This window comes from Pelodiscus sinensis, chromosome 9 (assembly GCF_052426305.1).
Source record: "Pelodiscus sinensis isolate ZL-2025 chromosome 9, ASM5242630v1, whole genome shotgun sequence".
Lineage (NCBI taxonomy): Eukaryota > Metazoa > Chordata > Testudines > Trionychidae > Pelodiscus > Pelodiscus sinensis.
This window is the reverse complement of record NC_143060.1, coordinates 6192634-6206505: the sequence shown is the minus strand read 5'-3', so window position 1 is coordinate 6206505 and position 13872 is coordinate 6192634. Positions and strand designations below refer to the sequence as shown.

General features: G+C 48.2%; 1 protein-coding gene across 5 annotated transcripts in view; it reads left to right on the top strand.

Annotated features, from left to right (window-relative positions):
• The window catches only part of LOC102451250 (cytochrome P450 4B1-like), a 113748-nt gene that overhangs the window by 55789 nt on the left and 44087 nt on the right, over window positions 1-13872 (top strand). For 2 of the 5 annotated variants that reach the window (XM_089780403.1, XM_089780402.1), the window contains exons 1-4: window positions 2219-2462; window positions 9468-9609; window positions 10704-10748; window positions 12332-12459. In XM_089780403.1, coding sequence (XP_089636529.1) covers window positions 2277-2462; window positions 9468-9609; window positions 10704-10748; window positions 12332-12459 — 501 coding nt within the window. In that variant the 5' untranslated portion in view covers window positions 2219-2276. Of the gene's footprint in view, window positions 1-2217; window positions 2463-9467; window positions 9610-10703; window positions 10749-12331; window positions 12460-13872 lie in introns of those variants that run through there. The other 3 variants (XM_089780404.1, XM_089780401.1, XM_075935928.2) reach the window with 3 other exon arrangements.

Sequence of the window (13872 nt, the reverse complement as noted above, 5' to 3'; positions counted from 1 at the left end):
TAAGAATGTAAATGAAAAGAAGCCAGTGTGTATTATTTTGGACACCGTGCTATCGTTTTGCAGTAGAGTGGCCATCTGGCCCATTTTTTATAGGCCAGTCCCTTATTTAAGCCTTCACACCGGTGTCCCGACTTTTTTTTAAAAAAACCAGGCAAATTCTGCTGTATTTTCTGTGCTGGCACGTCCTCTGCTGGTCAGTCATGGTCAGCACAGCCGCAGCAGCCTCTTATGTGTGGCCAGCAGGAGGCGCTCTCAAACAGGGTGCAGAGGCAGCATGTGTGTGATGGAGGAGTAAAGATGTGGGGGGTGGGGTCAAGAGCTTGTGTCACCCTTCCCCATGTGCACCCCGAAGGGGTAGGGCTACCCGATGGTTTAACCAAAAATACCGATCCCACCCCCGGAAAGAAAAAAAAATCCGGGAAAAAATTCTGTTGAGGAAAAAAAAGGGGGGGTGACCAAAGTTGTTGAGGAAAAAAGTATGGCCCCTTTAAGAAAAGCTTGTGCGGCTTTTTGGCTCTAACAAGCTGCTGGCAGCTGTCCACCACCTTGTCTCCCTGCTCCGGGCCAGACAGCTCCCCTGCGGAACCTGGTAAGCACCCGGGATTTTCGCCACCTGGCTGGGGAAAAAATCAGAAAGTACCGGACATTTTAGGTGTCTGGTATTTTCTGATATTTTTTACCGGACAGGAGGTGAAAATAATGGACTGTCCAGGTGAATACCGCACACCTAGTAACCCTTCGGAAGGAGGGGTGGGTGGGGGGGATGCAGCACGTTCAGGCTGTGGGACTGAAGTCCCGATCCCTGGAACCTGCTGCAGGGCTGAAATCTTGATTTCCCCTCCCACACTGAATTAACAGCCCCCCCACCCCGGCTGATGCCCAGATCCTTGACAGCCCCTGCTGGGCTGATTCCTCAATCCTGGGCACCACCACCCTTAGATTCTCAGCACCCTCCCAGCACCCAGTCCCCAGCATGCCCCCACCGCCCGCAGGCTGAAACCCTGATCCCCATCATGCTCCTCCCCCAAAGGTTGAAGCCCCAAGTCCTAGGAACCCCTGTGGAGCTGAAAGCAGGAGCTGAGGGGCTGAAGCCCTGATCCCGCTCCCCTCCCCCGCAAAACTGAAGCTGGGGGCAGCAGGACTGAATCCCAGATCCCTGGCACTCGCCATGCAGCAGAAGCCCAAAATGCAGGGGGCAAAACTGGGGGGGGAGCTGGGGATGTTGCCCCCCCCCAAAAGAACTTCAGTGCACGTGCGGGGCAGTCCCAGAGGCAGCCCCACCCCTTCTCTCTCTCCCTGCCTCCTTCTAGTTTGGAGGAGGGAAGCCAGAGCCGGGCAGGGCAGGGCAGGCCAGCCGTTCCTCTAGCTGGTGCGCTGATGCAGGTGGCCGGGCTGTTCCCTCCCCCTCCTGCTGTGCTGCTGCAGGGGGTTGAAGCTCCCCTCAGTTTCCAGCCCCCTTTTCTCACACGGCCGATCAGAGCCGCAGGGGTGGGGGACCTGGCTCCATGGCTGGCAGAGCCCTCAGAGCCCTCTCGGCCACAGACTCTAGTGACCCTCTCAGCTCCGAGCGACGTGCCAGGGGGCTCGGCTGGATGCGGACCCAAGGCAGGAAGGAAGGAGGAGAGGGGATAAGGAGAGCGCCTCTCTCTCTCCACTCGTCTGCTTCACACCCGGGCCTGCCAGCTTCACACCCGGGCCATTTCCTCTCAGAGACTGAGACTCGGGGTCAGAGAGTTGCCCTGGTGTGCACCCCAGATGGGGTGTTGTGTTAAGTCCTCCAAGGGACAGGAGAGCTCTGCAGTCCCTGCTGGAGCAGTGCCCCTGCCCTGCCCCCCAGAGCGATGCTGGGCTTAATGGGAACAAGCCCGACAGAGCGGTACTGACCATTAGCGCTTATTTACTTGAGGGCCTGCGCCCCCGTCAGGGACCCGGTCCCAGGAGTGCTGTTTGGGCACCGGACACATCCCACGCTTCACGACAGGACATACATACATGGTGGGTTGTTGCACAAATATCGCCCCTCTCTTTACTCCTCCTTTAACCCTCCCCTACCATCCTTACAAAGGGCGATGCAGAGGCTTAGTTGTGAGGCTGCTTGATTCAGCCCTTAGCTTCATTCTGGGCGGGTAACCCAACCCCCAGCATTACAGGCAAGCTGGGAGGCGTGCAAAGGGGAGGGAAATCTATTGCTTTCACAATTGGCTCCCCAGATACATAAGGCATGTGAGCGCAGGGAGAGATTCAGAGCCTGTCAGGGCCCCAGAGAAGGCAGGGCCATGGCTTCTGTGCTGGAGAAAATAGCAAACCCTTCCTCTCTGCTTTTGTACCTGGCTCCGGGGCTTTGCCTCATCTGTGTGCTGCTGAAAGTGACCCAGCTGTACCACAAGAGACAGCAGTTCCTTAAAGCTTTGGAGAGCTTCCCGGGTGCCCCCAGCCACTGGCTGTACGGCCACTACGCTCAGGTAGGGAAAGACGTGGGGTTATACACCTAGCACAGGGGGGAAGGGTGAAGGTAAATACAGAGAGTGGGGTGTGTGGAAGTGTGTGTTAGGAAAGGGTCCTGGGCAGTTTGGGGGGCCACACAGAAAGTGTGAAAATCTGGGATAGGGTCACTGATCTCAGCACTGATAGGGCTGCTGACAGAACAGCCGGGGCACTGGCCAAGGTGGGGGGCTGGGTCTGTGCCCCTGGAAGGGGCAGAACTTTTGGCAGAAGAGGCAGGTGTGGGTGCTAGCCAGTGCCTAGATATGGGTGAAGAGGGCAGCTCAGGGTGATGTGCTGATAGGGGCGCACATCAGCAGTCTCAGGTGACCTTATCTGGGGCCAGCCAGCTAAGCAGGAGGGGAAACCCAGCAGCCAGCTCCACCCGGGTCAGGGAGGAGAGAGGCCCTCGCTCACTTGTTTCAGGTAACTCCTCTGCTCTGGTGTGAGCAGCAGCAGGGTGGGTGCCCAAGGAGAGGGGGCTTCCCATCGTCCCAGGACAGAGGGCCCCTGAGGGAGCCCTGTGGCGAGAGGGTGGGGCAGGCTGTGCTGGAAGAGGCTGAGTTTTGTGGGGGTTGAAGGAGAGAGAGCGAGTGAGTGTGTGTGTGTGTGTGCGCCATGACAGAGGAGATAAACAAGGAGCATGTGCACCAAATAGCTGAGACTGGAGCAGTCGGGAAGGGGGAAGGCTGCTCAGGTTAGGGAAGGGAGGGGAGTCTGACATTTCAGTTGTTGGGGGGGGGACACCTTTAAATTGTGCCCTCCCCCATCAGCAGCTAAAGGTCCTGCCCTTCTTGCTCCCCGGCTGGCTCAGAAGCACCACTCACTTTTTTGGGGAGGACGTGTGTGTGTGTGTGTGTGTGTGTTTGGGGGGGGGGACTGCTGCTTCCCCAATATGAGGCAGGAGGAGATAAGTGGGTTACTGAGATCAGCTCTCCCATGTGCAGCCTCCCAGCTACGTTTAAAAACCAGCTCCCCTTGTGGACTGGTTGCCTGTCACTCTGGGCTGCTGCCTCTGTGTCAGAGGCAGCAATGTGAGGTAGCAGCTGCCCCTGTCCGGGGATTGGGCTGAACTCCCAGACCTGGTGTGAGCCAGAACTGAGCCGGGCTGCCAGCCCACCTGGCTCCTAATACACTTTCAGTTCAGAGCTGCAGCTGCCCCTGTCTGGTGGTTGGGCTGAACTCCCAGACGTGGTGCAAGCCAGGACTGAGCTGGGCTGTTGGCCAGCCTGCTAAAAAATGTACTGGGGGCGGGGGAGGAAAATGTGTGTAGTCTATAGCGTTAATGGACCTATAAGCTTTTACTTATCGGTTAATTGACTACACTATTACAAACTGACTCCCAACAGAAGAGGGAAATGGAAGGACAGCGGAGGGTGGTGCCTGGCTAGCTGAAACACAAACCTTTCATTCAACTTTTGATCACTAATTCACACCCCCGGGTTCTGTTTACGTGTTCACTACGAGTTGTGCATTCAGTTTGCTGAAAATTCTCAGGGCAGAGGCCTTGTCAAAGCTGTTGCTGGACACAGTGTTGTTATTACATCAAGATTAAGAATAAGGAAATTTGCTTTGCTCCCACCTTAACCTGCAAACACTCTTTGGAAGTCACTGGGGTTCTTCGTGTGAGGATCTGAGGATAAGGTGCGATTGTTGAGACTTGCACAGAAGGAACGCAGTGTGCATATAGGCTCTGTTTCATCCTCCACCCCACTCTGAAATGCTTCACCCCTGCTGCTGCTGTTTATGAATGGGCGTGGTGGAATGCACTCTTTTATTTCTTATAACGTTGTGTAATAGATGTTCTTAAGCTTTTTGTCTTTTTATAACTTTCACAGCTGTGGGAAATTATGGGGGGGGGAGCCTGATAATTTTTTTAATGACAGTAGAAGTTGAGACTTAAATAGTTCAAGTTTTAAAGCTGTTAAAATAGGAAGAGAGAGATAAGATGTGTGAGGTAATACCTTTTTTGATTTTGGACCAGCTTTGGTTGGTGAAAGATTAGCCCTTTTAAGCTCTCACAGACCTGAAGAAGAGCTCTCTGGAGTGCCAAAGTTTGTCTCTTTCACGAACCATATTTGGTCCAATTAAAGATATTACTTCACTTATCTTGTGGCTCTCATTCTGATACCAATATGACTACAACAAAACAGAAAAAACCACTAAGGGTATGTCTATACTGCAGAGGAAGATCGAAACTACTGCTGTCGATCTTCTAGGGTTTGAATTAGTGGGTCTAGTCAAGCCAACTAATTCAAAGTGAGAGAGGCACTGCGGTCGATGCAGTTAACACTGCTGCCACAAGGAGGAAGGGAAGTCGAAGGAAGAGTGTTCTTCCTTCGACTTCCTGCAGCTAGCGCCAAAAGCCGAGTTAAGCTTCTTCGACTTCAGCTACGCAATTAACGTAGCTGAAGGTGCGTATCTTAATTCAACGTTGTCCTGTAGTGTAGACGTGCCCTAAATGGCAATATCACCTGTCAAGATATACAAAATAAATATCCAAAAACCGGACATGATTTGTCGATTAAACTATTTATTCACTTGTCCATTTGTAACAAGCCCAGTTTAGAAGATTATATCACTGAATTTTAACCCTTAACAAGATCTCAAGCAGCATTTTTCTTGCTTTCCCTACCTGTAAATAATTTAATTATTACTGATGGAAATATTTCAGGATTTGTGTGTACTGTGAAATCCACAGCTAATTTCTAAGGATATGTTTACACTGCGGCACTATTTTGGGATACTTCCAGTATTCTGAAATAGCTATTCTGTGTCTTTGAAACAAGCCCGTTATTTTGAAATAACAGGCTCGCTATTCCGACATCCCTGTAAACCTGGTTCCATGCGGATTAAGGGACTTTTCGGAATAGCGGTGTGTTTTGAAATTTGGCGCTGTGTAGAGATGCCAAATTACAAAATAAGCTTTTTCGAAATGAACTCAAAATAAGCTACGCAATTTGCAAAGCTCAAATTGTGTAACTTATTTTGAGCTAAGGGTGCAGCGTCGATGCACCCTACGTTATTTACAAAAACAAAAATACCCCAGAGATTTCAGGTGCCTAAGCATTCTCTGCAATCGCAGTCAAAGTGGCCTCCTCCATCCCCTCCTCAGTCTGAAATGAGTCAGGAGTAGCCAGAGGGCTGCAGCAGGACGGTTAGTGCAGGAAGATGCAGCCCCCGACAGCTTATCTTGAGCTGCAGGCCAGGCACCAGGCATCAGAAGGAAGTGGAGCTGCGACAAGGGAGCTGCCAGGGCTTCTGCAGATCAGCCCAGACTGTGGCGAAAGAACCCACTGAAGGATGAGTGACCCATTTTTCACCGGCTGTTTCATTTCGCGATCTGATGCCCTTCACACCCAGCAGCCGCCTTCTGTGGCTCACGTCTTAGAGTGAATGTTTAATCTGAACGCATCCATTCCCCCACGTAGCTCTTAAAGGAAGGGCCTGGCCAAAGGGCTGATAGTGACCATTCCCTTTGCAAAGAATGGGGCAGAGACAATAGCAGGCCCTGCATCCTGCGAGCAAAGGACTGAGCAGCTTCCTTCGTGTGCGCCAAGGACGTGCCTTGTCCTTCATCTCCTGAGACGCCAGTTCCACCCCCCGTCTATGGAGGAGGCCGGGGCTCACAATCCTGTCACAAGCAATGGCTCACAGCGCTGCCTGCTGACTCTTAACAGCTTGGTGAACAGCATTTTGTATTTGTCCTTATTCATTAGTTTAGCCTTTAGTTTCATGGTTAGTTTATTTGACCACCCACGCTAATGTTTTTGTGACTTACATCCTTTATGATAGTAAAAGTGAATCTCATTTTGTGTCAATATTTGGAGTAAACGTGCGAAAACTTTTGAGATTCCGGCTTTATTTCGGACATTTTCACCGACACTACTACATACTGACACTCCAGAGATGCCAAAATACAAGTTCACCCCGGGAGCCATTTTCCTAAGCCCGGCCATGGTGCTAGCCTCCCCCAGCCAGCCTTGAAACGCTGCCCAGCCCCTGTCGCTGGGGCTACAGCAGCCATTTCAAGCAGGGATGTTAAATTTAGATGAACCAACTAATTGAATAGTCGATTGAATTTGCATCGACTATTCAATTAGTCGATACGGGCGCCTCCGCCTTTGAAATGTAGCAAGAGCCCTGTTGTCTCTTGCTACATTTCAAAGGTGGAAGCACCGTGGAGAGCATGAGACCAGTGGAGGAATCGAGGTGGGGGGGAAGTAACTAGTCGAGTCACTAGTTGACTATCCGAGAAGCAGAAGTCGACTAGTTGCTTACATCCCTAATTTAAAGTATCTCCAGCCGCAGGGCCCCTATATATAGGACAAAGCTTTGAATCCCAGGCCTGTTCCTCTAAAATCGGGGCATCAGTCACCCAGTGATGCCTTTCCTGTCCTACTCTTTAACGGAGACCACAGCTGTATGTCAGTGGAATGTTTGTGTGGGGGGAAAAGAAAAATACAGCCGCAAAAGAACTGAGTCATTTCCAGCTCCAGCCCTTTAAGCAAACTCTGCTGTGTCTGTGAACAGGGGGAATGTTTATTTCAAACGTTTTCATTGTTTCATGGTGCAGACATCGGGGGATTTATGCATTTTTGCGCCCAACGGCAAAGTTCCCAGCATCTAAATGCAAACAGGTTGTCATCCAGTCAATGTTTAAAGTCATGACATTCAGCCTCTGGCTTGTAAGTGGCAACTGTCTCTTTAATGTGTCTCCTGAGGGTGTTTTTTGCACATGACAGTAAAACACTGTGGGAATGTCTACACTGGGAACTTATGTGGATCTGCTACTGTGACTTAGAGCCCCAGGAAGCACTGGGGAGGAATTTGATTGACTCTGCGGGGTGGTTATTCTGAAATAGCAGCAGCAGAGCTATAACCATTTTGAAATAAGCATTATTCCTCTTGAAAAGCAGCAGTTACGATTTCAAAATAACGGGCGTGGAAGGGTGGACACTCCACCTGTTATTTTCAAATAAGGGGAGTTATTTTGAAATAACACCCTAGCGTAGACCAAGGCTGTGTGATTTAATTATTAACCAATCTAAACTATTAACTAGTCAGGATGCTTTTACAGTGCTTTTAGCCAGTTGTAGCTGATAAAATAATACTTGGTCAGTCATTTGGCTGTAAAAATGTGATAGCTCTATCTGTCGATCTATCTAATATTCCCCTGTCATACTGTTTAACTATGAATATATAGTACTGTAGTAAAGGAAACAAGGAAGCAACTAAGCTTCCTAGTTAAGCAGCAGTTGGGCAGGAAAGGAGCTGGGGATTACAGTGGATGAGGAGCTGGATATGAGTCAACAGTGTGTCCTTGTAGCCAAGAAGGCTAACGGCATATTGGGGTGCATTAGGAGGAGCATTTCCAGCAGATCTAGAGTCGTGATTATTCCCCTTTATTGAGCACTGGTGAGGCCACATCTGGAGTATTGCGTTGAGTTCGAGCCTCCCTCTGTACATCTACAGATGTGGACGCATTGGAGAGGGTCCAGTGGAGGGCAACTAAAATGATGAAGGTGCTGGAGGAGATGACTTAGGAGGAGAGAGGAGAGGCTGAGGGATTTGGGCTTGTTTAGATTGCAGAAGGAAAGAGTGAGGGGGAATTTGATAGCAGCCTCCAACTCCCTGCAGGGAGATTCCGAAGAGGATGGAGAGAGGCTGTTCTCCGTGGCGGCAGATGGCAGAATGAGGAGCAATGGTCTCAAGTTACAGCGGGGGAGGTCTAGGTCGAATATTAGGAAAAACTATTTCACAAGGAGGGTGGTTGAAACACTGAAATGAGTTCCCTAGCAAGGGGGTGGAATATCCCTAGAAGTTTTTAAGTCCCGGCTTGACAAAGTCCTGGCTGGGATGATTTAGTTGGGGTTGGTCCTGCTTTGGGCAGGGGGCAGGACTTGATGACTCCTGAGGTCTCTTCCAGCCCTAGCATTCTATGTTTCTATGAATTCACATGTCTGTGGGTCTTTTGGGTAATTTGATCACTTATTTGGTTCTTAAACATCTAAGGATCTAAGGAGATCTAAGTGTCACTAGTTTAAAATGTGGTTTCTGATTTTGCACTGCTTTAGATCTTGCAACATCCTTTAGTAGAAACTTGATATTTTGTCAACATGTAATTTTGGCCACAAAAATGACTTTTTGATTAGGGCAAAAATTTTGCAGAGGAAAATCTTATTTTTGTCCTTTTCCCTTTTTTGATGCAAAGCTAACCCTAACCCTAACCCTCTCCAATGCGTCCACATCTGTAGATGTAGTGGGGTGCTCGAACTCAATACAATACTCCAGATGCGGCCTCACTAGTGCTGAATAAAGGGGAACAATCACGACTCTAGATCGGCTGGAAATGCTCCTCCTAATACACCCTAATATGCTGTTAGACTTCTTGGTTACAAGGACACACTGTTGACTCATATCCAGCTCCTCATCCACTGTAATCCGCAGCTCCTTTTCTGTCCAACTGCTGCTTAACTAGGAAGCTTAGCTGCTTGCTTGTTTCCTTTACTACAGTACTATATATTCATAGTTAAACAGTGTGACAGGAGAATATTTAATAGCTATCAGCCTAATAATTGTAACTAACACACACTTTTTCAGGTGTTTGGTTTCAGTTTTTTATTTAAACATTGCAGAGGAAAATGTTGACAGCAATTTACAGGTAGAAATTTCTCTAAAAGAACAATCCATTTCCCCAGTACCAGGGATGTGTTAAGCTTTCCCATTTTGATATTCAAAGGATTGCAACAGAGCTCCCTCTAGTACTGCATAGTTACTAAGTGTTGGATGTTGGTCCTCTCTACCCCAGCCAGTTTGGGGTGGATGGAGTCATGTCAAGGTGCATAGCCCCTCATTGCAAGTCCACTCCACCTGCTCACCATCTCCTGCAGAGAAGACTTTGTGCAGACTTTCCATGCTGAGGTGAATTTCACTCCTGTCTCCCTAAACTCTTTCTTGCGTTCTCTTTTTCCCTATCGTTGCAGATTACTCAAGAGAGAGAATTAAAGCACCTTTCATCTTGGGCAAAAAAGTACCCGTATGCCTTTCCGGTATGGATTGGGAGCTTCCTGTGTTCCTTAGTAATCCACCACCCTGATTACGCCAAAACTGTGTTTGGCCATGGAGGTAAAGTCATTGGCTCTTATTTGAGAGAGATTCCCACTCGATGCCCCCTCAAGTGTTGTTTCACAGAAAGCCGTTTGGACTCCTCTTCCTGCATGTGTCTTCTGTCAATTATTGCAGTTCTCTCCTTTACACTCTTCCCATGTGCCCACTCCTTCCCAGTTATGTCGGGACACTTTCAATATTCACCCGCAATGTGAAATTTAAACCCACCACCTTCCTCCTCAGAAATGTGTCTGGCTTAGGGCTTCCTAGGATCTAAGTTGTTCCAAGGATCAGCTGCATAGAAAGTCTACTAGTTGACATCCCACAGTTTTTAGTTGCGTTCTCTTTCTGGCGTAGGAAGCTCTAATTACAGGAAACCCCTGACATGCGACCCCCCCGAGTTCCGACCCACTACACTTACCACCATTTTTGTAAGTGTGGAAGGAGCTGAAACCCCCTGACTTATGTGCTCGGCCACCATTTACAACAGCACGTGGCATCTATGGTAAATGAGGGTTCAAGTTACGACGCCTCCGACTTGCGACATTTCCCCGGGAACCAATCACACTGCAAGTCAGGGGCCACCTGCATTATTGTTACAGCTCCTGCAGTACCTAAGGATTCTGACAGTCCCAGTCCTGAAGAGATTACTATCTCCAAGTATATTTCAACACGATTCTGTGTAGAATGGGAAAACTTTTTCAGAGAGGAAGTTCTTGCTGCCCATCCTAAATGTGGTTCCAGTCTGGATGACCCTAATTTCTCGGCATTGATTCAGCACTAATATAGCATGGACCTCACACATAAATTCCTTTGAAGATGAGGCATATTCCTCCATAATAAAATCTTTCAAAGCTTCCATGGTCGTCTTCCCATCCTCCTCCTCCCCAGTCTGGTGTGCATCTACAAGTAAAAAGGCTCTCTTTAAAATGTACTAATCGTGTGGTAAATGACAATTCAATATTTTGCTAATTCCTGTACCTCTAAGCTCCTAGTTACCTGAGCTCCTTCACCATTATTAGAAGAATTCATACCAGAAACACATCTACATTTTCGTTTTCGCAGTGTGTCACCCCTAACACTATAATGATCTACTCTGTTGAATTCCACAGATCCCAAGGATATGACAGCGTACAGATTCTTAATTCCCTGGATCGGTATGTAGAATCATTCTTTGTCCATCCTCTTGACCAGTTTCATGAATGAATCGAGAGCATGTTAGGTGCTGGAGTATTAACCCAAGTATACAGCTCTAATCCTTGCTGTCTTGCTTCAACCATTCATGGTGGGCCGCACACTTCTCTTGTAATTAGATTTATTGTATTCCTTGCTATTATAAAACCAGAGAAGATGACCATTCTGTGATTGAAAGCTGTTAGGGATGACTGTGGTCTCTATTAGGCTAGACCATTTCTCCATTTAATCCAGAATTTTGCTGCCCAGTGCCTAATATCTGATATTTCAGATGACACTCAATACTGTCACCCATAACCAACGCATAATAAAGATTGCTCAGACCAAATGATACCCTCAGTTACTCATATTCAGGTTCATGGTCTTCAGACTATGTCCTCAGTGCCACCATGGCAACCTCTCTGCAGTCAAATGGGTTGGCAGGTGTCACTGCGGATGTCTGACAAGGAAAGAACCGAGCTTGACTCTCAGAAATGAGGTTGAATTTACAGGACCGCCATCTTCTTCTCTGCAAACTGAGCAAACCGGGCGTGGATTCAACCAAGCGCATGCACGCTGAGGTCAAATTGCCACTCACACTGAGTAGACCCACACTTTGTGCATGAGGATAACCCTGAGTATGAATGTCTCCCACCTGCCAATGTCTGTTGCAACAGATCATTCCAAAGCCCAGGGAACTGACAAAAATAACCCCCCAAAATGAGAAAACTAAAATGTTTGGTTTCCAACCAAAATAAAACTGGTTACCATCAACCAGAGCCCATAAAGCTTTCATTGGACAACCAAAGGTTTCCACTTTGGAAAACGAAAGTATTTCCGGTTTCATTTGTTGGGTCTCCGATCCACAGACCAATAAGGTGACACATCACATCAGTGCCCTTCCACATTTCCTGCTTTGCTTTAGCATGTGCCAGCCAGTGGTGTAGCGAGGGGGGACAGGGAGGCAGTTGCCCCTGGGCGCCACACTGGGTGCTAATTGAGTCCCCTCCACTCCCCCTGTCAACCCTTCAGCTTGCCTGCTCCTCCTCCACCCACCACTGACAGCTGGAGCCCTCCCGTCCTCTCTGCCCCCAGCCTGACCCTCCTCCATCTCCGGGGAGCCGCTACACAGTGTCTTTCCCTGGCCACCAGCGGGTTAGTGCATGTGGGGGCCCGGCCCCAAACTGGATGGGGTGGAGGAAGATGTGGTACAAGCTCCCCCCCCTTCCAAGGGTCAGAGTCAGCAAATGATTGGGGGGCACAAATTTTGCCTTAGCCCCCAGAGGCATAACACCCTCGCTACGCCACAGGTACCATCCCCTTTCCTCTCCAATGGTGTGTTTTTTCCAATCCTCTATCAAGTCCTCAAAACTCCCTGTCCTCCCTCATGGTACCATCCCTCCGGCGGTGACCCATGAGGACTTGCTTAGGCACAGAATTACGTATTCCTGTTTTCAAGTTTCCCTCCTTTCAATGAGCCAAGACTACGATGAACGCCACAAAAATCAGAGTAATTCATAGAACGGTGAATTGTTCTGAGTGACTCTTTGGTTTTCTATCCCTGCAGGCAAGGGATTACTGATCTTACATGGGCCAAAGTGGTTCCAGCATAGAAGGATGCTGACCCCAGGGTTTCACTATGACGTGTTGAAACCTTATGTCGCGCTGATGGCAGACTCTACCAAAGTGATGCTGGTAGGACTCATCCCGGTGACCGTGCTTTCAGCTCCAGGGCTGGGGAAATCACTGGGCCTGATGTTGAACAATTGGAAGACAGTAGAGTGAGGTGCTCCATACACATTGATTCGCACAATTGCTCTGCAACTCTTTTAGTAAAAGGGCCAGACCACTAGCTGGTAACTGAATAGAGCTGCACCAACAGACATCAGCTGAGAATGCGGTCCAGATATTTTTCTGTCACCAAGTTTCCAATAAAGTGAACCGTACCACAGTAACTTTTCTCAGCCTGACAAAGGTAGATGTGGGTGAATCTGGGGGTCATAGTGGATCACAAGCTAAATATGAGTCAACAGTGTGACACTATTGCGAAAAAAGCAAACATGATTCTGGGATGCATTAAGAGGAGTGTTGTGAACAAGACACGAGAAGTCATTCCTCCACTCTACTCTGCATTGATTAGGCCTCAGCTGGAGTATTGTGTCCAGTTCTGGGCACCACATTTCAGGAGAAATGTGGAAAAATTGGAGAAGGTCCTGAGAAGAGCAACAAGAATGATTAAAGTTCTAGAAAACATGACTTGTGAGGGAAGACTGAAAGAATTGTTTAGTTTGGAAAAGAAAAGACAGAGAGGGGACATGATAGCAGAAGCTTTCAAGTATCTAAAAGGCTGTTACAAGGAGGAGGGAGAAAAATTATTCTCCCTGGCCTCTGAGGGTAGGGCAAGAAGCAACGGGCTTAAATTGCAGGGAGGTCGGTCTAGGTTGGACATTAGGAAAAACTTCTTAACTGTCAGGGTGGTCAAACACTGGAATGAATTGCCGAGGGAAGTTGTGAAATCACCAACGTTGGAGATATTTAAGAGCAAGTTAGACAGACATCTGTCAGGGATGATCTAGACGGTGCTTGGTTCTGCTGTGAGGGCAGGGGACTGGACTCGATGACCTCTCAAGGTCCCTTCCAGTTCTAGTGTTCTATGATTTTATGACTCTATAGAAGCTAAATGAGAATAGACTGACTGCGAAAGAAAAAAAAAACAACTACGTGGGCTAGTGTGAAGTAGTGTATGGTAGAGGGAGAGAGTCAAAAACAAATACAGACCAAAAAGAGTAGAGGAGGACAATGAGGAAATTAATGAAATATATATGTAATTACACACTGTCTATAAGCTACCCACTTCTACTATACCAGCTTGTTGGAAGGGCCCTTTTATTGCACAATACTCTCGTTAGCTTGAAACTGTGAATTCACAAGGATTGAATGTTCCTAATAATTATTAAAGTCTCTGAGCCAAATTGTCTCTGGGGTAACTTCACTGAAAACATCTTGGCCCAAAATAGCTCCAGCTTTTCAATTACCATGTGAGCTGTGCTCTGAACACTGAAAAAATAATCATGAAATCTCTCGCCTTTTAATGAGTCTTGCTAAACC